At 42.6% G+C, this 26,659-nt stretch overlaps 1 protein-coding gene across 1 annotated transcript in view; it reads left to right on the forward strand.

Annotated features, from left to right (window-relative positions):
* Positions 1–26,659, forward strand: part of khdrbs2 (KH domain containing, RNA binding, signal transduction associated 2) — a 489,568-nt gene that overhangs the window by 437,345 nt on the left and 25,564 nt on the right. Inside the window, exon 7 of the mRNA XM_073056524.1 lies at positions 3,031–3,113. Within this exon, the coding sequence (XP_072912625.1) occupies positions 3,031–3,113 (83 nt within the window). The remainder of the gene's footprint in view (positions 1–3,030; positions 3,114–26,659) is intronic.

The raw sequence follows: 26,659 nt of genomic DNA on the forward strand, positions 1-26,659 counted from the left end.
AGAAGGTTCACCAGATTGATTCCTGGGATGGCAGGACTTTCATATGAAGAAAGACTGGATCGTCTAGGCTTATACTCACTGGAATTTAGAAGATTGAGGGGGTATCTTATTGAAACGTATAAAATTCTAAAGGGGTTGGACAGGCTAGATGCAGGAAGATTGTTTCTGATGTCGGGGAAGTCCAGAACGAGGGGTCACGGTTTAAGAATAAAGGGGAAGCCTTTTAGGACTGAGAGGAGGAAAAACTTCTTCACACAGAGAGTGGTGAATCTGTGGAATTCTCTGCCACAGGAAACAGTTGAGGCCGGTTCATTGGCTATATTTAAGAGAAAGTTAGATATGGCCCTTGTGGCTAAAGGGATCAGGGGGTATGGAGAGAAAGCAGGTACAGGGTTCTGAGTTGGATGATCAGCCATGATCATACTGAATGGCGGTGCAGGCTTGAAGGGCCGAATGGCCTACTCCTGCACCTATTTTCTATGTTTCTATCAGGCAGGAGACTACAATGCATAAAATCAATAACAGTCAAGATGTGAAATAGTTCCTTTCCCCAGGCCACTGGGCTTCTGAACTCCCTGTCACATCGTATTCAAAGTGCCCCTGATTAATCTGTTCAATACCTTACAATATTTAATATTAAAGCACTTATTTATGTGTGATTCATCGGTAGATTTTATCCTTATTGTGTGTTACCATGTCTTACACTGTGTCTGGAGAAACATCGTCTCAGTTCTCTACACATTATATGTTAAATATGTATATGTAGTTAAATGATAATAAGTTCACTTGACTTATAAAGTCCATGACAATCATGCTGTGTTCATTCAGATCCAATGATGAGTTCTTGAACACAACCTGGTCTACCAACTTGAAACAATCCCATAGCCTCCCCTCTGAGTCTTGTGACCAGCTCTTTGTTATGTCTGTCTGTCTAATCTCTTGATCCCTGTCTTTAGCCAGACCTGTGCACGTGTAGGAGAAGGACAGCCAAGTGATTACAGTCTAGGCATAGCATGGTAGGCATTCCTCATCTGAACATAACAGTGGTCTTGTGTTTTGGGACCTCTGGTGCTACAGGTTATAGGCTGATGGTAATTGGGCAGGGAGTTCTTCAAACAAGCCTGATTGAAATCCCCAACTATGATATGAAATGTGTCAGGATGAACTGTTCCTTGTTTGGTGACGGCATCATGCAGTATGTCAAGCAGTTGATTATAGTCGGCCTCTGGTTGTATCTAAACTCCAGTGAGGATCACAGATGAGAACTCTCTTGATAAATAGAATGGACAGCATTTGATCATTAGGCATTCAAGGTTGAATGAACATGAATTTAACAAAACCGCCACACCAGAGCACCACAGAGAGTTTATCCTGAAACACACACCTCCGCATTTTTGCCTTTTCCAAATCAGCAGCTCACTCCGTGTGAATATTGAAGTCTTCAGGTCTGATCACCGTATCTGGCAAACTGGGAGTAAGCCATGTCTCAGTCAAACACAGAACACAAGTTCTCATTTTCCTTCAATACACCAATCTTGCCCTCAGGTCCTCAGTTCTGTTATTTGTTCTACTTGCAATGACTAAATGAAAATAAATCTCAGGGTAGTATTTGGTAATATATAAGCATTTTGATAATAAATTTATTTTGAACTTCAAGATTCACATTTACTTACCACATATACATCAAAACATAGAATGAAATATGATATTGAGTTAACAACCAACGTAACAGTACTGCGGGCAGCCTGAAAGTATTGCCACGTATTCTGGCACCAAGATAGCAAGCCCAGTATGTTCAGCAGAACAACACAGAACACAACGAGCAACAATGGCAAAACAAACCCCCGTTCCTCCCTCCTACCTATACACATACACAGTCTCCTAACTCCAAGACACTTCGTATTCTTCGGCCTCCAGCCTCCGGCAGATCCAGATTTCGACTCAGTAAATCAATCTACTGATTAATTTATCTGTGTTGTGGTTGTGACCATAACATGGGTGTGATCACTGCAGACTCCTCCACAGATGGGGCAGGAGGTGACTGTCAGGGCAGGTTGATTGGGATGCACTCCTTCCACTCCTGATACATGACCTCAAGGTTCTCAGTACAATCCCAAAAGCTGCTTCTTCAGTTGATTTTTCTGGCCAAGACTCTTGGTCAGGACTGGAGAGCGGGGTGGGGGGGGGGGGGGTGAAGAAGCCAGAATAAAAAGAAGGGGGCAACAGGTAGGGAAGGACAAGCCAGGGTAAGTCTTACACAGTGGATTATAGGGCATTGAAGTGTGCGGTGAAACAAAGGGACTTTAGAATACAGACTGATGATTCCTTGAAAGAGGCGTTACAGTTACATAGGGATGTAAAGTGAGCTTTTGGCTCATTGATCTTCATAAACTAGAACTTTTGAGTACAGGAGTTGGGATGTCATGCTGAAGTTGTACAGATGTTGGTGAGGCCAGTTTTAGTGCATCGTGTGCAGTTCTGATCACGTACCTACAAGAAGCATATCAATAAGCTTAAAAGACTGCTGAGAAAATTTACAAGGATGTCACTGAGACGTGAGGACCTGAGTTATAAGGAAAGGTTGAATAGGTTAGGACTGTATTCCCTGGAGCGTAGGAGAATGAGGGGAGATTTGAGAAAGGTATACAAAATCATGAGGGGTATTGACAGAGTAAATACAGGCAGGCTTTCCCCACTAATGTTGGGTGAGACTAGAGCTAAAGGTCAAAGATTTAGTGTGAAATCTTTAACGGTAATCTGAGGGAGAGCTTTTTCAATTAGAGGGTGGGGCAAGTGTGGAATGAGCTCTGGTGAAAGCAGTAGATGTGGATTCCATTGGAGCATTTAAGAGAAGTTGATGAGAGAGGTGTGGACTGCTATGGTCTGGGTGCAGGTGTATGGGACCAGGCAGAAAACAAGGCCGGTAAGGATTAGAGCATAATGCACTACGACTGTAAAGAGCAAATCAAAGAAGCACCTACCATATTGATGACAATACATAAATCAGTTTATGTATTTTTACCTCTGCAGGGATATGACGATGGCTATGGAGGTGATTATGATGACCAGAGCTATGATACGTATGACAATAGTTATGCAAGTCAAGTAGAGAGGTGAGTAAAATTCATTCTATTCTGTTCCATCTGCATTCTGATTACACTTGATGTTCTGTCTCAATGTTACGAAGACTCAAAATCAATCGAACAAAATAACAACTTAAAATATGCAAAATCACATAGTGTCTACTTTAGCTATCCACATGGACGTTGGGTCAACAGTTTAGGAACAGGTGAAGGTCATTCAGTTCCTCCTTCCTGCTTAGCCATTGAATAGATCATTGCTGATGTGCACCATCAGGCCATGAACCATGCACTGCAAGGCTGGACCCGTGGCTTTCCCTGCAGTAGAAGTCAAGCAGTGAGATGAAGGAAGGAATATGAGTTCAAAAGGAACATGTACAGAAACTAACACAATAATAGAACTGAGGGGGGAATGTCAGGACCCCCCACTATGATCTTTAAACTGTGTGAAACTCAAAAAGACTAAAATTGCTGGAAATCTGAAAGGAAAAAACAGAAAATGCTAAAAGCCCTCATCAGGTCAGACAGCATCTGTGGAGAAGGAGATTAACATTTCAAGGCGAAGACCTTTTGTCAGAACTGTGAAGGAGAGAATAACGAGTTTGCTGTAAGTTGCAGGTCCTGCAGGTGCTTCAGTGTTATGACATGGATGCATCAGCCGTTCCTGAACCCGGCGCTGAAACATATGATCTTAAGTGTTTTATATGCATAGAAAGGTAAAATATATACTATACATGAAGACAAACATTTGACTAACTGACGCTAAATAATACCAGATGTACATGTTCCGACTTACTTAGTAAGAGAACTTCAGATTTTTTTCGATCCCAAACCACAATAACCCACGCACGCCCTCCCGTATACTTTAAATCATCTCCAGATTAGTTATAATACCTAATACAATGTAAATGCTATGTAAAATAGTTGTTATACTGCAATGATTAGGGAATAATGACAAGAAAAAATGTCTGTACGTGCTTGAACAACAAGTGCTGGAAGAGCACTTCCGGGTTTTCGTGATTCGCAGTTGGTTGAATTCGCGCATGTGGAATTCACGGATAAGGAGGACCGACTGTACTCTGGTGTGTTGGCTGCTAAAAGACAATCTGACAGAAGTGTATAAATTATTCATGGCAGAGATTGGATAGAGAGAACATAGAACTGTACAGGACAGGAACAGGCCTTTTGGCCCACAATATTGTGCCAAGCAAATTACTTTAATAATCAAATGGTCACCTAAACTAATCTCATCTGCCGACACAATGTCCATGTCCTTCCATTTTCCTCACATTCATGTGCATCTCTTAAGAGACCTTACGTATCTGCCACTACCACCATCCCAGGCAACATGTTCCTAGTGCCCACTACTCACTATGTAAAAACAACTTGCTCCTCACATTTCCTTTGAAATTACCCCTCTCACCTTAAATCCATGCCCTCTGGTACTAGACATTTCAACCCTGGGAAAAAGATACTGTCTATGCTTCTCATAATCTTATAAACCTCTATCAGATCTCCCCTCAGCCTCCACCACGCCAGAGAAAACAACTCCCAAGTTTGTCCAATCTCTAGTTATAGCACATGCTCTCTAATCTAGGCAGCATCTTGGTAAACCTCTTCTGCACCTTCTCCAAAGCCTCAACATCCTTCCTATAATGGAACAACTAAACTGTATTCAATACTCAGATAATCGGACTCTTTTTCCCAGAATGGAAATGGGGGGAGTTTCCAGAAGAATACTCGAGAATGGCTTTAAAGTGAAGGGGGAAAGTTCAAAGCAGGTAACAGTATGTACCACGATTTCCGGCTGTTCACGCTTCGCTAGAATGCTTTGGACCCAATCCAAGACATCCCTAAACCCTGGTACTTAGGAGACAACATACCATCCAGGTGTCTCTCTCATGTCCATAGAATCTCCTGTCTGCTCCTCTATCTATGGAATCCCCTGTCTCTGCTGCACTCCTCTTCTCCCCACCATGGTTCTGAGCCGCAGTGCCAGAGACCTGGTCACTGTGGCTTTCCCCTAGCAGGTCATCCCCACCAACAGTATCCAAAGCCATGTACTTATTACAGAGAAGAACGACCACAGAAGTACTCTGCAAAATCATCAGGTGTCTCCCACTTCTCACACAAAGAACATTCCACTAACCCTAGACCAATTCTCACCACACTAGCTATAACTAATAGACAAAGAAAGAGAAGTTTACCTCGAGCTTTCACCTCCTGTCATATAAGTCGCTTGAGACAAAACCTAGCCACTCTAACACTGGCCCTCTCACACAATGGCTGCTCCCACAAAGGCCACCCTGCTTTAACCTAAATTCTTTTTACTGGCCTTTGCCAAGTGCCCTCACAGATCATTATGATAGAAACCCACTGAAAAGTCTTTAAAGGCCCCGAGCTCTTTTTAAATCTTGCGCTGCCTCACCAACAAGCGACTGCTCATGATGATTGAACCGTATCACTGGAGGTGTTAACACACCAACACAGGGAATGTCCCTGAAACAAACTTGATGTTAGTTATGCAAAGGATCCAGAGTAATGCAACGATTCAACCTGCTCCTCTTATTTCAAAGCCGCTGCTTAAATCATGTCCTTAAGTTCAATTTTCCTTTAAAACAAAATTCCCATTAACTTTGCTGTTCAATTTGCAGTATGTCATAATTCAACTTATTGGATGATTCATAAACATTATCTCTGAAGCAAGTTTGAATTTACCAGCATGATACTGTATTAGTACAAATCAGTCTTCAACAATAACCTTTACCATTGACCTTAATGCAATATTACAGAAAATTTGGATGTTTTTAGGCTAAAATGCTATTATATAACCAAAACAATTTACTGGCAGCGTTTTATTAAGGAAAGAATTCAATTTTTATGTTCCTCATATATTTAATTATAGTTTGATGGAAATGTATAAATGAATCAATTGAAAGAATGTGTTTGATTTAATGGTAAAACAGAGTGACTTGATTAAGCCTGATTGCACCAAATGTGATAACATTTTCTAAACATTTCAAGATCATTAATTCTTATTCAAAGTGAAAGCAGGCACAATAACTGGAAGCGATCTGAAGAGGCAGAGGTCTATTTTATGGCCTATCGAAGGAAATGCAAATTCATGATAACTATTAGACAATTGTTATGAAAAAGCATTTCCATGTCTGGGGTTTTTGGGAAATTGGCTATGTTGTGAATGACATACTTAATGCTCAGATTCAGGAACTGTATGGAGTGGTTCAGGGCAAGAGAACAAATAACTTTCAGGGAAAACAGATGAGAGAGAAAGGAAGAAAGGGCGTGTTGAATGTGGAGTGTGAGCTGAAAGATCCACACTCAATGTTTTAGGAACAGCTTCTCTCCCTCTTCCATCAGCTTTCTGAATAGTTCCATTCAGATTTCTGAACAGCCCATAAACCCATGAACACCTTTCCATTCTTCTTTTGTACTTTTTTGTAATAGTAGTAATTTTTTTTGTCCTGCTCTGTACTGCTGCCACAAAACAACAACTTCCATGACATATGTCAGTGGTACTAAATCTAATTCTGAGCTCATTCTAAGATGTGATTCTGATAGGGCACAAGCAGCTGTTAGACCAGTAGGGCGGAGTTGTCTGTTGACTCAGTGAACTGTTACAGTAAGACCAGTGATGGGTGGGATCTTGATTTCCCCTTTTGAGCAAAGGTGATCAAACTCTTGCTGGGTGGTGACAACAGAGTCCCTTTCATCCTCTCACCTAGCAACCCCCTCACCTGACTTCACCTGTCATCTTCTGGCTTGTTCTGCTTCCCCCACCCCCCACCACCTTATTCTGGCTTCTTCCAACCTCCTTTCAATCCTGATCAAGTGCCTCAGTCCAAAGGATCAACTGTTTATTCCTCTCCACGGATGCTTCCTGATCTGCTGAGCTCCTCTGGGATTTGCTGTGTGTCGCATCAGACTTTAATCCTTCTGTTGGTGCTGGAATTAAGTTTTCATCCTTGTTTACGAAACCTTTCCCCAGATAAATAGCAGGTGGAAAACGTATTGTTTATTCAGTATTCCCATTTGTCAAATCTCACCACAGCAAATGATGTAATAACAGTGTAAATATTCAATCTTAACACCAGCTCTTTAAAAGAGCTAGACAATTAGTCCCACATGCCTGCTTTCTCCATCGTACTTAATTTTTAAACATATACTGTATCCCATTTCCATTCTGAGAAACTTTGTGGGATTCTGATTCCTCTAATCTTGCAAACCTTTCATTCCAGGTCAGAACAGCTCACAGCACATAAAGAAGTTGTGTATTCTCTGCACCCACCCCCCCCCCCCCGCCCCAAACCACAAGAGATACTGCAGATGATGGGAATTCAGAGTAACGCATACAAAATGCTGGAGGGACTAGGCAGGTCAGGTAGCATCTATAGAAAGGAATAAGTCAAGTTTATTGTCATTTAACTACAGTTGAAGTCAGAAGTTTACATACACTTAGGTTGAAGTCATTAAAACCCATTGTTTAACCACTCCACAGATTTCATATTAGCAAACTATAGTTTTGGTATGACGTTGAGGACATCTACTTTGTGCATGACACGAGTAATTTTTCCAACAATTGTTTACAGACTAATTATTTCACTTTTAATTGACTATATCACAATTTCAGTGGGTCAGAAGTTTACAAACAAAACCAAAAGAAATCAGCCAAGACCTCAGAAAAAAAATTGTGGACCTCCACGTCTGGTTCATCCTTGGGAGCAATTTCCAAACGCCTGAAGGTACCACGTTCATCTGTACAAACAATAGTACACAAGTATAAACACCATGGGACCACACAGCCATCATACCGCTCAGGAAGGAGACGCATTCTGTCTCCTAGAGATGAACGTACTTTGGCGCAAAAAGTGCAAATCAATCCCAGAACAATAGCAAAGGACCTTGTGAAGATGCTGGAGGAAGCAGGTAGACAAGTATCTATATCCACAGTGAAACGAGTCCTATATCGACATAACCTGAAAGGCTGCTCAGCAAGGAAGAAGCCACTGCTCCAAAACCACCATAAAAAAGCCAGACTATAGTTTGCAGGTGCACATGGGGACAAAGATCTTACCTTTTTGAGAAATGTCCTCTGATCTGATGAAACAAAAATTGAACTGTTTGGCCATAATGACCATTGTTATGTTTGGAGGAAAAGGGTGAGGCTTGCAAGCCAAAGAACACCATCCCAACCGTGAAGCATGGGGGTGGCAGCATCATGTCGTGGGGGTACTTTGCTGCAGGAGGGACTGGTGCTCTTCACAAAATAGACGGCATCAAGAGGAAGGAAAATTATGTGGATATATTGAAGCAACATCTCAAGACATCAGCCAGGTAGTTAAAGCTTGGTCACAAATTGGTCTTCCAAATGGACAATGACCCCAAGCATACCTCCAAAGTTGTGGCAAAATTGCTTAAGGACAACAAAGTCAAGGTATTGGAGTGGCCATCACAAAGCCCTGACCTCAATCCGATAGAAAATTTGTGGGCCAAACTGAAAAAGCATGTACGAGCAAGGAGGCCTACAAACCTGACTCAGTTACACCAGTTCTGTCTGAAGGAATGGAAGAAAATTCCAGCAACTTACTGTGAGAAGCCTGTGGAAGGCAACCCAAAACGTTTAACCCAAGTTAAACAATTTAAAGGCAATGCTACCAAACACTAACAAAGTGTATGTAAACTTCTAACCCACTGGGAATGTGATGAAAGAAATAAAAGCTGAAATAAATCATTCTCTCTACTATTATTCTGACATTTCACATTCTTAAAAAAAAGTAGTGATCCTAACTGACATAAGACAGGGAATGTTTTCTAAGATTAAGTGTCAAGAATTGTGAAAACCTGAGTTTAAATGTATTTGGCTAAGGTGTATGTAAACTTCTGACTACAACTGTATATACACATATACTGTTAAACAAGGCAATATTTCTCCAAACCAGGGTGTAAAGCATAGCAGACAATAACTTAAGAAAGTAAGGTTAAAAATACAGATGAATTACACATCAATACACAGACTAAAATGCATAAATTACCTATTGTAAGGTACGGAATGGATTAACCAGTGACATTTTGAATGCAGTGCAGCAGGGAGTTCAGAAACCTAATGGCCTGAGGGAAGAAACTGTTTCCCATCCTGACTGTTACTGTTTTTATACGTCGGTATCTCCTGCCCGATGGTTGAAAGTCAAAGAGGATGCTGGATGGATGAATGCAATAATTAATAATACAAAAGAATCAGAATCGGGTTTATTATCACTGGCATGTGACATGAAATTCGTTAACTTAGCAGCAACAGTACAATGCAATACATTAAAACAATACAGAAAAAAATAATAAATAAATAACTAAATCAATTACAGATATGTAAATTGAACAGACTAAAAATTGTGCAAAAAAACAGAAATGCTATATGTTAAAAGAGTGAGGTAGTGTCCAAAGCTTCAATGTCCATTTAGGAATTGGATGGCAGAGAGGAAGAAGCTGTTCCAGAATCACTGAGTGTGTGTCTTCAGGCTTCTATACCTCCTACCTGATGGTAGCAGTGAGAAAAGGGCTTGCCCTGGGTGCTGGAGGTCCTTAATAAACACCACTCTCTGAAGATGTCCTGGGTACTTTGTAGGCTAGTACCCAAGATGGAGCCAACTAAATTTACAACCCTCTCCAGCTTCTTTCGGTCCTGTGCAGGAGACTCCCCCCCCCCCCCCCCCCCAATACCAGAGAGTGATGCAGCCTGTCAGAATGCTCTCCATGGTACATCTATAGAAGTTTTTGAATGTACTTGTTGGCATACCATATCTCTTGAAACTCCTAATGAAGTCCAGCCACTGTCTTACCTTCTTTATAACTGCATCGATATGTTGGGACCAGGTTAGATCCTCAGAGATCTTGACACCCAGGAACTTGAAACTGCTCACTCTCTCCACTTCTGATCCCGCTTTGAGGGTTGGTATGTGTTCCTTCGACTTACCCTTCTGGAAATCCACAACCAGCTCTTTCAGCTCACTGATGTTGAGTGCCAGGTTGTTGCTGCAACACCACTCCACTAGTTGGCATATCTCACTCCTGTACGCCCCTCGTCACCACCTGAGATTCCACCAACAATGACTGTATCATCAGCAAATGTATAGATGGTGTTTGAGCTATGCCTAGCCACACAGTCATGTGTTATATAGAGAGTAGAGCAGTGGGCTAAGCACACACCCCTGAGGTGCACCAGTGTTGATCACCAGCGAGGAGGAGATATTATCATCAATCCACACAAATTGTCGTCTTCCGGTTAGGAAGTCGAGGATACAGTTGCAGAGGGAGGTACAGAGGCCCAGGTTCTGCAACTTCTCAATCAGGATTGTGGGAATGATGGTATTAAATGCTGAGCTATTGTCGATGAACAGCATCCTGACACAGGTGTTTGTGTTGTCCAGGTGGTCTAAAGCCATGTGAAGAGCCATTGAGATTGCATCTGCTGTTGACATATTGTGGCAACAGGCAATTTGCAATGGGTCCAGATCCTTGCTGAGGCAGGAGTTCAGTCTTGTCATGACCAACCTCTCAAAGCATTTCATCACTGTCGATGTGAATGCTACCGGGTGATAGTCATTAAGGCAGCTCACATTATTCTTCTTAAGCACTGGTACAATTGTTGCCTTTTTGAGGCAAGTGGGAACTTCTGCCTGTAGCAGTGAGAGGTTGAAAATGTCCTTGACTACTCCTGCCAGTTGGTTCGCACAGGTTTTCAGAGCCTTACCAGGTACTCCATTGGGATCTTCTGCCTTGCGAGGGTTCACTCTCTTTAAAGACAGTCTAGCATCAGCCTCTGAGATGGAGATCACAGGGTCATCAGGTGCAGCAGGGATCTTCACAGCTGTAGTTGTGTTCTCCCTTTCAAAGCGGGCATAGAAGGTGTTGAGTTCATCTGGCAATGAAGCATTGCTGCCATTCATGCCATTGGGTTTCGCTTTGTAGGAAGTAATGTCTTGCAAACCCTGCCAGAGTTGCCATGCATCCGGTGTCGCCTCCAGCCTCATTCAAAATAGTCTCTTTGCCCTTGAAATACCCTCCACAAATCTTACATGGCTTTCTGGTACAGGGACCTGTGTACACAGCACTCCTGATAAATGTCCCCCGATGGATGGTAGGAAGACCCCTATGACCCTCTCAGCTGTAGGGACTTGCAGTCCAATGCTCTGCTGCTCCCAGATCAGATAGCAGTGCAACTTGCCAGGACACTGTCAGTAATGCTCCTATAAAATTCAGTTTAAGATGTGGGGTGGGCTGAGAACCTTACTTCCCTCAATCTCCTTAGGAAGTGGAGGTGCTGGTGTGCCTTCTTGTTCAGGGAGGTGATAGTAAGGGACCAGGTCATGTGAACTCCCAGGAACTTGGTGCACTTAACTCTCTCTACAGAGGAGCCATGTCTTCGCAGAGGAAAATGGTTCATTTGCATCTTCCTGAAGTCCACAGTGATTTCTTTGGCCTTCTCCACATTCAGACATAGGTTGTTCTTCTCGCACTAGTCCACCAGCCACTCCACTTCCTCTCTGTACTCCCTCTCATCATCATTGTGGATGAGTCCAGCCACCGTTGTATCATCTGGAAACTTGATGGCATGGTTTCAGCTGAATCCTGCAACACCGTCATGTCATGCATAAGCAGGCTGAGCACAGCCCTGGGAAGCCCCAGTGCTCAGCATAATGGGACGAGAGACATTGCTGCCCACACGGACTGAACGTGGCCTTTTTGTTAAAAAAAAATCTAGCATCCATTACATGGGTGGTAAAGTAAATAGTTTTCCAGTTCAGGAACAAACAGTCAATAGTTCGGGCCGGGATCCTTCACCAGTCCTGATATAGAGTCTCGGCTCAAAATGTCAATTGTTTATACTTTTTCATAGATGCTTCCTGAGTTCCTCCAGCATTTTGTATGTTACTGTACATCTCCCATGAATTTTCAACATTAAGGCTGTATATACAGCTTCCTAAATCTCCTGATATTGGTAGCAATATCAGCACAAAGCAAATTACCTCATCATTTTAATTACTTTTGTGTCAGGATATAGCAAGTGTTCATTATAATTTTATCAACTCTGTAACAACCGTCTATAGTTTATATATAAAAAGAACTATTGTTTACCTGTATGCCTGCACTGTAGAGACCTTCTGTAACATGTACAGATCAAGAAAACTTCGCAGTGTTCATTATTGTGCTGCTTTGACTTTTACACATCACCCATGTGGTGGTCAAAGTCCCCAGACAGAATTCACACATAAACAGGACTTGCCAATTTCATTTAAACAAAAGAAAGTTGAAAGGGGATGTGGAGGCTGGTAGGTTCTAGTTTGTCAGGGTTTAGGGAACTTTGGAAAGGAGGGCTAATTTCTAGCTTTGTTGCTCAAGTTGTGATAGAACACAGAATAATACAGCCCAGGAGCAATCTTTTAGCTCACAATATCTGTGTTGTTCACAGTGCCAAATTAAACTTAATCCCATCTGTCTGCACATGGTCTACATGCCAGCACTTGCTGTCTGTTTGTGTATCTGTCTAAATCCCTCTTGATGTTATTATCATATTTCCTTGCACCACCTCTGGCAGTGCATTTCAGTCACCCATCACTCTCCGGTAAAAAAAAATTGCCTCGAAGTCTCTTTTTAACTTGCCCTTTCTCAACTTAAATCTTTTCTTCCCTGAGAAAAAAATCTGTTATCCCTATTAATGCCTCTAATAAATTTATAAACTTCCCTCTGGTTGCCCCTCAACCTCCAGCCCAAGTTTGTCCAACCTCTCGTTATAACTAATACTCTCTCATCCAGGCAACATCCTGCAGATTTCTTCTCCACCCTCTCCAAAGCTTCCATATCCTTTTATAATGCAGTAAGCAGAACTATGAACAATAATGATAGGACCATAAGGTATAGGGGCAGGATTGGGCTGTGTGGCCCGTCATGTCTGTTCCACCATCCCATCATGGCTGAATTATTATCCATCTCAATCTCTTTCTCCTGCCTTCTTCCCTTAACCTTCGGTGCCCTTACTAATAAAGAACCTATCAACCTCCGTTTTAAATATACCCAATGACTTGGCCTTCTCAGCTATCAGTGGCAATGAATTCCACAGATTCACCACCCTTTGGCTAAAGAAGTTCCTCCACATCTCTGTTTTAAGGGTCACCTTTGTATTCTGAGGCTGTGTCCTCTGTTCCTAGACACCTCCACTATAGGAAACATCCTCATCATGTGTAATCTATGTCTTTCAATATTTGAAAGGTTTCAATGAGACCCTCCTTCATTCTTCTAAACTCCAGCAAGTACAGGCCCAGAGCCATCAAATGCTCCTCATACTCTTTCATTCCCAGGATTATTATTGTGAGCCCCGATACCAGCTCATCCTTTCTTCGATAAGGGACACTAAAACTGCTGACAATACTTCAAGTGGAGTCTGACTAATGCCTTATAAAGCCTCGTCATTGTATCCTTGCTCTTATATTCTAGTTCTCTAATATTGCATTTGCCTTTCTTACCGCCAACTTGTCCCAAGTTGATGGTATCAGTTTTACTGATTGACAGGGACAGAGAAGTCTCGAGTTGATTAATTCCCAGCTATCCCACCTCAGCTCACTCCCCTCTTAGACCCTTCAAAGTACATTGTTATGTATGGATTCACCCACGACACACTCACCTAAACTCCACTTGATAAATGGTTTATTATTTTCACATACCAAGGTACATTGGAAGACTTGTCTTATCTTCCTTCCATACAGATCAATTCATTATTACGACTATGCATAGAGATGGTACAAGGTAAACAGCAACAGAATACAAAATAACGTTACAGTACAGAGGAACTGCTGTATAGGAAACCAGTGAAGTGCGAGGTTATTACCAAGTAGATCGTGAGGCCAAGTGTTCAGTTTATCGATGTCAGGGAACATTCAATAGTCTTATAACAGGGCTAGAGCTGTCCCAGAGTTTGGTGGTATGTATTTTCAGGCTTTTCTAATTTCTGCCCTATAGAAAAGGGGAGAAGAGAGAATATTCAGGGTGGGGTGAGGTCTTTGATTACACTGGCAGCTGAACTGAGGCAGTGAGAAGTATAGACAGAGTCCATGGAGGGAGGCTGGTTCCTATGATGTGCCGAGCTGTGTCCATAACTCTCTGCAGATTCTTGTAGTCACGGGCAGAGCAGTTGCCCTACCAAGCTATGATGCATCTAGGTAAGATGCATTCTATGGTGCATCAATAAATATTGATGAGGGTCAAAGGGGACATGCCAAATTTATTTAGCTTCCTGAAGAAGTAGAGGCACTGCTGTGCTTTCTTGGCCATAGTATCAATGTGTTTGGACCAGGATAGGCTATCCAACTCAGACTCCTCAATACTTACCTCCTTGGACACTGGCTATCTATTTCAATGTAGAGTCATACAGCACAGCAATAGCCATTCAGACCATCATGTTCATACTGACCATCAGCTACTTCTATCTCCTATATATCACTGGGTCTTATGAATCCCAATATTTCCAGCTATGATTCAGCAACCCATAATATTTTTTGGTACCAACTATACTCTGTGATTTCCTTCTTTTGCTATTTTCCTGCCTCAATGACGATCATCCACAAGCACTTACATCCAGCGTTATGAAGTGCTCTGAGAGGTTGGTGATGAAACATATCAACTCCTGCCTGAGAAGCAACTTGGATCTACTCCAGTTTGCCTACTGGCACAACAGGTAGGTCTACAGCAAATGCCATTTCATTGGTTCTTCACTCAACTCTGGAACATTTGGACAGCAAAGAGGCGTTCATCAGGATGCTCTTTATCAACTACAACTTGACATTCAATATCATCATCCCTTCAAAACTAATCAATAAGCTTTGAGACCTAGGTAGGCCTCAATAGCACCTTGTGAAATTGGATCCTCAATTTCCTCATTTACAGACTCCAGTCAGATCGAATTAGCAACAACATCTTCTCCACAATCTCCATCAGCACAGGTGCACCCCAATGCTTTGTGCTTGGACCCTTGTTCTACTCGCTTTACACTTCTGACTACGAGGCTAAGCATAGTCTCATTGCCAAATTTAAGTTTGCTGATGCCACCACTGTCGTTGGTCGAATCAAAGCCAGTGACAAATCGGCATATAGGTGGAGTTGAAAATCTGTCTGAGTGGTGACAGAACAACAACCTCTTACTCAATGTCAGCAAGACCAAGGAGCTGATTATTGACTTCGGGAGGAGGAAACCAGAGGTTCACAATCCAGTCTTGATTGGAAGATCAGAGGTAGAAATAAGCATCGACTGTAAATTCTTCGGTGTTTATCATTTCAGAGGACCTTCCCTGGGCCAGCATATGTGCAATTATGAAGAAAGCACAACAGCGCCTCTACCTCCTTAGGAGTTTGTGAAGATTCAGTATGACATTTAAAACTTCAGCAAACTTTTATAGATGTGCGGTGGAGAGTATATTGACTAGCTGCATCACAGCCTGGTATGGAAACATCAATCAGCTGAATGGAAAACCCTACAGAAAGGCAGTCCATCACAGGTAAATCCCTCCCCACCATTAAGCGCATCTTCATGGAGTGCTTTTGCAGGAAAGCAGCATCCATCATCAGGGATCCCCACCACCTAGGCCATGTTGCCTTCTTGCTACAGCTATTAGGAAGAAGGAACAGGAGCCTCAAGATCCACACCTCATTCATCAGGCTCTAGAACCAGTGTGGATAACCTCACTCAACTTCACTTGCACCATCACTTAACTGTTCCCACAGTCTTTGGACTTGCTTTCAAGGACTCTTCATCTCATGTTCTCAGTCTTAATTTCTTATTTATTTATTCATTATTATTATTATTTTCCTTTTATTTTGTATTTGCAGTTTGTTGTCTTTTGCACGTTCTTGTTGTCTTTTGTTTGTCCCTCTGGGCGTGGTCTTTCATTGATTTGATTGTCTCTTGGATTGACTGTATATCGGCAAGAAAATGAATCTCAGGGTTGTATGTGGTGTATTATATGTACTTTAATAATAAATTTAATTTGAACTTTAACTTTAAACTTTGAATACTTTTTCAATTTGAAAATGCTCGCCTGAGATATTACCCATAAGTGAAACAAAAAATTCAAGAAGTTCTTAGAAAGTCATAATTCCTTCTTTCAGTTCCGATGAAGGTTCTTGACCCAAAATGTCCCCTGTTTCTTCCTCTTTATAGATGCTGCCTGACCTGCTGAGTTCCTCCAGCATTTTGTGTGTGTTGCTCTGGATTTCCAGCATCTTCATGTACATTTAGTGTTTGATAGACCTTTCACTTGATAAGAAAAAGGCAGTTCTTATTTTTTGTCAAAGGAGTCAGTGTACATAGAGGGACTGTCTTAGCTTGTGGTGTCATCTCATAGGGGATAAGCTGCACGAAAGTACTGACTTCCCTGTCAGGGAGAAGCAAAAGTTCTCCGCAGACTTCTTGCTTATATCAAACTTTGATCCCCCATCACCCGAAGCAGCGCATCATCTACACACTGGGAATTGCTGCTTTGACGCCCACATCACAACTGTGACTACATTTCAAAGATAGCTCATTACTCTCAGGCACTCTGATATTGTGGGAGATGCAAACTAAAAAGTTATTTTTGTTAAAATTACAATTTGCAAGATGATATCCTTCTACCTACAAATCTTGAAAAACTGGCCCTTATACTTTTTTGATGTATTATTGTCTTTTGTTAATTTACCAAGGTAAAGGTATCAGATTATAAAGGGAGCACTTCATCTCTCAGACAATTTTCCTGGCTGGAATCAAAGTGAAAGTGATCAAGAATTTCAAACACTAAAAAAAGGAATTGTGACTTTCTAAGTACTTCTTGTATTTTTATTCTCATTTACGTGCAATGTCTCAGAAGAACAAATTCACACTGGGAAAAAATGCTAGCATGCAGCAAAGGAAGGAATTTACGGAGTGTAATCAACATCAAAACAACAAATATATTTAATGTAGATAATAACTCAAGGTGCTTCCCCATCTAGTGATTCACAGAAAAAGACTCTATTAAGTACATAAATGAGATGGTGTGTGGAAGCCTGTGATCCAGGTGCAGGTTGATGGGAATAGTCAGAATAATACTTATAGAACATAGTATCCCCTTCGGCCCACAATGTTGTGCTGACCCTTAAACCTTGCCTCACATATAACCCCCCACCTTAAATTCCTCCATATACCTGTCTAGAAGTCTCTTAAATTTCACTAGTGGCAGTGCATTCAATGCACCGACCACTTTCTGAGTAAAAAACCTTCCTCTAATATCCCCCTTGAACTTCCCACCCCTTACCTTAAAGCCATGTCCTCTTGTACTGAGCAGTGGTGCCCTGGGGAAGAGGCGCTCTATCTATTACTTCAGCATGGAGTAGGAGTAGGGCCGGAGCACCTGTATCTGCGGTGTGGACAATTTGGCCCATTATGACTTTGCCAGCTCTTTAAAAGAGCTTTCCTGTTGTTTTTTCTCTCATAAGACCGTAAGATATAGGGGTAAACTTAGGCTATTTGACTCATCGACTCTGCTCCAACATTTCATCATGGCTGATCCATTTCCCTGTCAGCCCCAATCTCCTGCCTTCTCCCTGTATCCCTTCATGCACTGACTAATCAAGAATCTATCAACCTCTGCCATAAATATAACCAATGACTTGGCCTCAGCAGCCATCTATGGCCACAAAGTACACAGATTCAGGCTAGTCTCTGGCTAAAGAAATCCCTCATCTCCATTCTAAATGGACACAGCCTCTATTCTGAAGCTGTGCCCTCTGGTCTTAGACTCCCTCACTGTAGGAAACATCTTCTCCATATCCATTCTATCCTTTAACATTTAATATCAGAGAATGTATACAGTATACAACCTGAAATTCTCATTCTTTGCAGCCGTCCATGAAACAGAAGAAACCCCCAAAGAATGAAAGGCAGTAAAACATTAGAACCACAAAGTCCCTCCCACCCCCTTCCATGCACAAACAGCAGCAAAGCATCAACTGCCCCCACTCCCCCTTCCCCCACTTGTTCAAGCAGGAAGCAACAGTGCCCACCAGCCACCAAGCAAGCAATAGCAAACCCTCCCCCAAAGGGAGACTATGATCTGCAGTCCCACAAAAACTATTGTTCATCCAACAATTCAACAAGCCGCAGCTCGTTCTCTCTCACTTAAAGGGACAGAGGGATGTCACCTTTCCAGAGCAAGAGGGAGACCAACAGATCGTTGTTTCGATCTTACAATCTGAAGCAACGTTTATTTGAGTTCACCCAACTCGAGGATCGACAGACTCTCTTCCCCACTCCCGCCATCGAGAGAGAGAGAGCAAGAGAGATTGCCCGAGTGCAGAGGTCTCTGAGAGTCACACCCACTGTCATGATATTTTGATCTCTGCAGCATTCTAGTTGGCAACACTGGCAAGGAATTCAATCATCCACAGAGGCTGCCTGAGGACACACCTTGAAGGTGCGTGGCCTCCAGGCCACTCCTGGAGATATCAAAAATGGCCAGGCAGCAAGCTCCAGAAGCGGGAACTCACCACCATATAGAACCGCACTTTGAGTGCAGCTGTAGATCACAGACTCCGACAGGACCCCAGCCATCTTGAAAAGGAAAAATGAGACATCAAAGAGAAGAATTTAAGCTGTTTCGCGGATGAGCTCGAAGAAGATACCCTCTTGCACCATCTTAGCTCCTCCCCCCTCCTGTCTATTCGATAGATTTCAGTGAGGTCTCCCCTCATTCTTCTGAATTCCAGTGAGTACAGGCTCAGAGCCATCAAATGCTCCTCATATGATAAGCCCTTCAATCCCAGAATCATTCTTATGAACCCCCTTTGAACCAGTTCCAATGTCAGCACTTTCCAGTGAAGCCTGATGCAAAATACCAATTCAGTTCATCCATCATTTCCTTGAGCTCCATTACTACCTCTCTGGCATCATTTTCCAGCGGTTCGATATCTACTCTTGCCTTTCTTTTACACTTTATATATCTGAAGAAACTTTTTATATCCTCTTTGATATTATTGGCTTGCTTACTTTTGTATTCCACGTTTTCCTTTTTTATGACATTTATTTAGTTCAAAGTTGTACAGTTGCCTTCTTTTGGTTTTTAAAAACTTCCCAGTTCTCTTAACTTCCCACTTATTTTGCTCTATTGTAAGCCCTCTCTTTGGCTTTTATGTTGGCTTTGTCTTCTCTTGCAGTTGCATAATCCTGCCTTTCAAATACTACTTCTTTGGGATGGATCTATCCTGCACCTTCTGAATTGCTTGCAGAAATTCCAGCTATTGCTGCTCTGCCTTCATCCCTGCTAGTGTTCCCTTCCAATCAATTTTGGCCAGCTCCTTTCTCATGCCTCTGTAATTCTCTTTACTCCACTGTAACACTCAAATTGCAGGGTGAATTCTTTCATATTTTGATCACCCGCCCCTAAAGGTTCCTTTACCTTAAGTTCTCTAATCAATTCCAGTTCATTGCACAACATTTATTCTAGAATAGCTAATCCCCTATTGGGCTCAACCTCAAGCTGCTCTAAAAAGCCATAGTACAGGCATTCTAAAACTCCCCCTCTTGGGATCCAGCACCAACCTGATTTTCCCAATCTACCTGCATTTTGAAATCCCCTATCCACCCACCTAGCCCATCACCTATCAGTTTGTAGTCCTTCCTCTCCCCCCACTTCTTATTCTGGCTTCTCCCCCCTTCCTCTCCATTGCTAATGGAAGGTCTAAGCCCCCTAACATCGACTGTTTATTCCCCGCCATGGCTGCCGTCTGACCTGTTGAGTTTCTTCAGCAAATCTTATGCATTGCTCTAGATTGTCAGCATCTACAGAATGCAATGTTTATTCTTATTTTACTATCGGTTACAGTGCACACCGGGTTAACATCAGCCTGCCCTTCGTTAGGGCCGCATTCTACATATTTTGCATGTTCATATTTTGCATGAGAGAGCCTAAATAAATTGATATGCTTCTGAGTTCTGATACTTGTCAAGCAAATGGAAGATTAATATGCCATACTCAATCGGAAGTAGGCTCATCAGTTACAATCTGCTGACAATTTGAATAATGACAGCAACAATTCAGACAAAGCCTACTATTCCCACATCTCTTTTTAAAGCAGTATGTGAGTGGTTGTGGCTTCAGGTACGTCTTTCATAGATCTTGTGGCATGATTTATCAGTGACATATCAAAGAGTGTAGTTAGTCCAGGATGCTGTTTGAGGGTGGCATCTTATATAATCGACGTGAAATGTTCCCGGCTTCCGATGGGCCCTCTGTTCCATATTTTCAGTCTGGGTTCCTCGGAGCCCATGGTCACAAGTCAGTAGTTCCAAGGCAGCTTTATATCTGTGATGAGAGGCAAAAATAGACAGATCTTTGTCCCAGAGTTGAAATGTTTAATACCAGAGGGCATGCATTTAACATGAGAGGAATAAGTTCAAAGGAGATGTTTGAGGCAAGTTATTTTACACGGAGAGTGGTGGATGCCCGGGGTGGTGGTAGAGGCAGATACATTAGAGACTCTTAAGAGGTATTTAGATGGGCACATGAATGTGAGGGAAATAGAAGGATATGGACATCATGTAGGCAGAAGGGATTACTTTAGTTGGCCATTAGATTACTAATTTAATTGGTTTGGCACAACATTGTGGGCTGAAGGGCCTGTTCCTGTGCTGTACTGTTCTATGTTCTGTCCAGTCGTGATGGAAGGTCTCGGCCTGAAACATTGACTGTTGGCTCCTCTCCATAGATGCTGCCTGACTTGCTGAGTTCCTCCAACATTTTGTGTGTGTTGCTGAATCTCTTGTGTTGTTGATATCTGTTATGTTAACAGCCTGGAGGGGAGGGAAACAGCCTCCAAAACACAGGTATGGGAATTTGATGGTGCTGTTAATCTACTCTGAGCAATGCAGTGCAAGTCATTGTTCTTCTGCCTAATTAATAGTGTGATTGCTCCATGCAGCCATTATTATCTCCATTATCCATTCACAGATGGGAGAGGGAACATCAGCCTTGCAAGAGTTACTCAAAATAAACTACACATTTACAAAATAGAATACATTCCAGCATGGTAGCATAGCGGTTAGCGCAATTGCTTTACAGTGCCAGCAATCACCGATTGGGGTTTGACTCCTGCTGCCTTCTGTAAGATGTTTTCTCCTCGTGACCATGTTGGTTTCCTCCAGTTGCTCTGATTTCCTCCTACATTCCAAAGATATAGGACCTGAAGACATAGCCTCAGAAAAGAAGGACATCCATTTGGAACAGAGATGAGGAATTTCTTTAACTAGGGAATAGTAAGTCTGTGGAATTTATTGCCACAGATGGCAGTGGAGACTGGATATACTCAAAGCAGAAGTTGATAGGTTCTTGATTAGTCAGGATGTCTAAGATTATGGGGAGAAGGCAGGAGAATAGGGTTGAGAGGGATAGTAAAACAGCCATGAACAGACTCGATGGACCAAATGGCGTGATTCTGCTTCTCTGTCTAATGGGTTAGGGTTGGTCAGTTGTGGGCTTCCTATTTTGGCGCCGCAACCATAGCAACACTTACGACTGCCCCAGCACATCCCTGACACAAGCAATCCATTTCACTGTACGTTTCAATAGTTCAATGTACATGTTGCAAATGAAGCCAATCTTAGCACAGCCCAGAGAAACGTCACATCAATCACTCACCTTGACTTCAAGACCAACAAAGGCGTACCAGTGGCACAAGACCAACTAATCCTCACTCTCAGGATCCACTGTAATGAGGTGCTTTTGATTTGCACTTGGTCACCACTTTAGGCACTTTCTACCCATAGTATAGTGGCCACTGAGTGTATGTTTTGTGGTCTTTGCTGCTGTAGACTACAAGGTTCGACATGTTGTGCATTCAGAGACGCTCTTCTGGACATCACTGTTGTAACGTGGCTATTTGAGTTACTGTTGCCTTCCTGTCAGCTTGAACCTTTCTGACCATTCTCCTCTGATCTCTCTCATTAACAAGGCAGTTTCACCCACAGAACTGCCACTAACTGGATTTTTTTTTGTTCCTGGAGCCATTCAGTGTAAACTCTGGAGACTGTCGTGTGTGAAAATCTCAGGAGATCAGCAGTTTCTGAGATACTCAAACCAGCAGGTCTGGCACCAACATTCATCCCATGGTTAAAATCATTTAGATCATATTTTTCCCCCACTCTGACGTTTGGCCTGAACAACAATTGAACCTTGAGAGCGTGTCTGCATGCATTGAGCTCCTGCCACGTGATTGGCTGATTACATATTTGCATGAATGAGCAGCTGTATTAGGTGTGCCTAGTGAACTGGCCACAGAGAGTATGTCCTTGATATTCTCATCAGAAGAAATGGTTTCTCTGTACATACCTTCTGGAACACCTTTATCATTTACTCTTGTGCTCTAGGGTTGTGTTAGGTGATGCTGTTGATTCAGGTACCGCTTTATGTCCGTGCTTTGTGAAACACCTGCAATCCTAAGCAAATAACTTGAGTGCTGGCAATTAATGTGGACATATTACTCGATGCTTTAGTGCTACTTTGAATTACATTTGACATGTTGGCACATTTTTAAAAAGTTAGAAAGAATGTTATTATTCAAATTCTGAGGCATTTAGTTCCCTGTGGATAAACATTAGGAATCCTGACATGAATTTCCAAGCAAAGATATTTATAACATTGTTACAGCAATGACTACTCTTCATATTCCACTCTCATTATATAGGGATTCTTAAAAACTGGTCAGTATCATTTGAATCCTCTTTTCATGTGTGGATATTACCCAAGCACTAAATTATTCATGGCTTCTTTTTCAGAGCACATCTGACGTGTAAACACAACTGTTTTCTATTTTTATGAGGGACATTTTGCAGACTTAAGCGTAAGCTAGTCCATGTGGCTTTGGAAAGGGCACAGAAGAGGTTTACCAGGATGCTGCCTGGATTAGTGCACACAAGCTATAAGGAGAAGGATAAATTAGGGTAATTTTCTCTGGAGAGGCAGAGACTAGGGAAGACCTGACAAAAATTTATATAATTCTGTGAAGCATAGTTGGAGTAGACAGCCAGTATCTTTTTCTCCAGGGCTAGAAGTTATTTATTTATTTAGTGATACAACATGGTTACAGGCCCATCTGGCCCACTGAGCTCTGGGTGCCCAATTAAACCATGTGACCAATTATCGTCTAATAGATATTTTATTGATCCCAAAGAAAATTACAGTGTCACAGTAGCATTACAAGTGTGCAGATATACAAATATTAGAGAAGAAAGAATAAAAAATAAGTGACCTCAAACAGTCTAACAGGAGGGGTCATCACTTCCCCAGCTATAGGTTGACTTGTTTTAGAGCATAATGGCCGAGGGTAAGAATAACCTCATATAGCACTCTTTGGAGTAGTGCAGTTGTCTGAGTCAATTACTAAAAGTACTCCTCTGTTCAGACAAAGTGGTATGCTGAGGGTGACAAACATTAGATAGATAGATAGATAGATACTTTATTCATCCCCATGGGGAAATTCAACTTTTTTCCAATGTCCCATACACTTGTTGTAGCAAAACTAATTACATACAATACTTAACTCAGTAAAAAATATGATATGCATCTAAATCACTATCTCAAAAAGCATTAATAATAGCTTTTAAAAAGTTCTTAAGTCCTGGCGGTAGAATTGTAAAGCCTAATGGCATTGGGGAGTATTGACCTCTTCATCCTGTCTGAGGAGCATTGCATCGATAGTAACCTGTCGCTGAAACTGCTTCTCTGTCTCTGGATGGTGCTATGTAGAGGATGTTCAGAGTTATCCATAATTGACCGTAGCCTACTCAGCGCCCTTCGCTCAGCTACCGATGTTAAACCCTCCAGTACTTTGCCCACGACAGAGCCCGCCTTCCTTACCAGCTTATTAAGACGTGAGGCGTCCCTCTTCTTAATTCTTAATTATCTAGAATTGTAAGCGCAAATGCTACACCTGTCCCCACACCTCCCCCCTTACCACCATTCCGGGCCCCAGACAGTCCTTCCAGGTGAGGCAACACTTCACCTGCGAGTCTGCCAGAGTCCTCTATTGCATCCGGTGCTCCCGGTGCGGCCTCCTCTACATCGGCGAGACCCGATGCAGATTGGGGGACCGCTTCGTCGAGCACCTACGCTCCATCCGTCACAATAGACAGGATCTCACAGTTGCCACCCACTTCAATTCTGCCTCTCATTCCCATCTAGATATGTCCATACATGGCCTCCTCTACTGCCATGATGAGGCCAAACTCAGGTTGGAGGAGCAACACCTAATCTACCGTCTGGGTAGCCTCCAGCCTGGTGGTATGAACATTGAATTCTCCAATTTCCGGTAATTCCCTCCCCCTCCCCCTTCCCCTATCCCAGGTCCCTCTCTGCCTCTCTCCCCTTTCAACTTTCTGCTTCTTTATCTCTACAGTTCTTTAATGCTTATCCCCTCCCCCTCCCCCCTTTATCTTTCCTCTGATTGGTTTTCCACCTGGCGCCCCAGGCCCAACCCCCTCCCCTATCTCTATTACTGGGCTTCGGTCCTCTCTTCCCACCCATTCCTGATGAAGGGTCTCGGCCAGAAACGTTGGCTACCCTTTTCTCACGGATGCTGCCTGACCTGCTGAGTTCTTCCAGCATTGTGTACGTATTCTATTATCCAGAGTTGCCAGGATTTACCGAAGGATCCTTTGTTCTCCCACAGCCTCCTGTGTGCCCAGTTTGACTCCTAGAACAGAGCCAGCCTTTCTAATCAGTTTATTGAGCCTGTTGGCATCACCATGTTGATGCCATTGCCCCAGCACACTACTGCATAGAAGATTGTACTGGTGACAACAGATTGGTAGAATAGGTGAAGGAAAGGCCTGCTTACTCCAAAGGACCTCAGTCTCCTCAGAAAGTTAGGCAACTCTGGTCCTTCTTGTACACAGCCTCTGTGTTGGTGGTCCAGTCAAGTCTGCCATCCAGGTGCACCCCCAGGTACTTGTAGGTCCTCACCATCAATAGCAACAGGGAGCAGTGCAGGCTTAGTCTTCCTAAAGTCCATCACCATCTCCTTACTAATGTTGAGCTACAGATCATACAGCTTGACCATTTGACAGAGTCCTCTACTATGGCCCTAATACTAGGGGGCTTGCATTTAAGCTGAGAGGGGATAACTGTAAAGACAATGTACGGGACAAGTTTTTTACCCAGTGAGTGGTTGGGTGCCTGGAATTCGTTACCATGGATGGTAATATGGGCAGACATGATAGTGGCATTTAAGAGGCTCATAGATAGGCACGTGAATATGCAGAGAACAGAGGAATATGACAGAGGGGATCTGTATAATTGGGCATCATTTTGGCACAACATTGTGAGCTGCTCTTGCGTTCTACTGGTCTATTTCTGTGGGTAAATTTGCAATAATTACAACATTTAAGATGCTTTTGGAGTGGTACATAGAGGATTATAACTGAAGCTGGGCTGGCAGGGAGAATTCAATAGTCAGCTTGGACCAATTGGGCTAAAGGGCTTGTCTCTGTACTGTATTAGTCTATAAGACTATGACACTTGCTTGACAAACTTTCACTAAAGACTTAAACTTTTAAGTTAACTTAACATCTACTATCTTTGTGCAAAGTGTTCAGTGCTGATCTTAAGTCATTCTGCCTTCTCCCACATTTGAAAAGCTTCGTTACTGGAACCCTTGTGATTCTCCCTTTGTGCTTTGAAATTTTGCAGCCTTGCCTGTGTCTTCATTGAAGTGCTATTCAAGGAGGATAAACTTATTCAGCTTTATTGAAACCTCCATTTAAAAGATTAGTTTTATTTGTCATATGTACATCAAAACATACAGTGAATGCCTCGTCAACGTCAATAACCAAGACAGTCCAAAGGTGTGCTGGTGGCCAGCCCACAGTGTCACCAGGCTTCCAGAGCCAATGTAGCATGCCCACCTGTATGTGGGGGGGAACTGGAGCACCTGTAGGAAGCCCACACGGTCACGGGGAGAATGTAAAAACTCCTTACAGAGAACAGCAGGAATTGAATCCCAAACAATGGCACTGTAAAGCGTTATGCTAACCACTACACTACTGTGCCGCCTACAGTTTTAGCCTGTCTTACCCCGGCAGTGTGGTCGTTCACCCTGTCTATGTCGCATATGATTTTATACACCTCCATGAAGCCCTGCCAAAAGGTCTCAACACGAAACGTCGACTGCGCTTTTTTCCACAGATGCTGCCTGGCCTGCTGAGTTCCTCCAGCATTTTGTGTGTGTTGCTCAGATTTCCAGCCTCTGCAGATTCTCTCTTGTTTTCCGTAAGGTCTTACCTCAGTTTCTCTCATATTAGTCCCACCCCTCACCCCCACAAATAATTGTTTCAAGACTCAAGAATCAACTTCATTTGTCATATACAATTAGATATATAAGGAATTTGCTGTGATGTGTTGAAAATAGATTTATTATCAAGGTGCATTTAAGTCACCATATACTAACCTGACATTCATTTTCCTGGGAGCTCTCGCAGTTGATACAAAGAAACAATGGATTCAATGAAAGACTGC

This window comes from Hemitrygon akajei, chromosome 9 (genome assembly GCF_048418815.1).
Source record: "Hemitrygon akajei chromosome 9, sHemAka1.3, whole genome shotgun sequence".
Lineage (NCBI taxonomy): Eukaryota > Metazoa > Chordata > Chondrichthyes > Myliobatiformes > Dasyatidae > Hemitrygon > Hemitrygon akajei.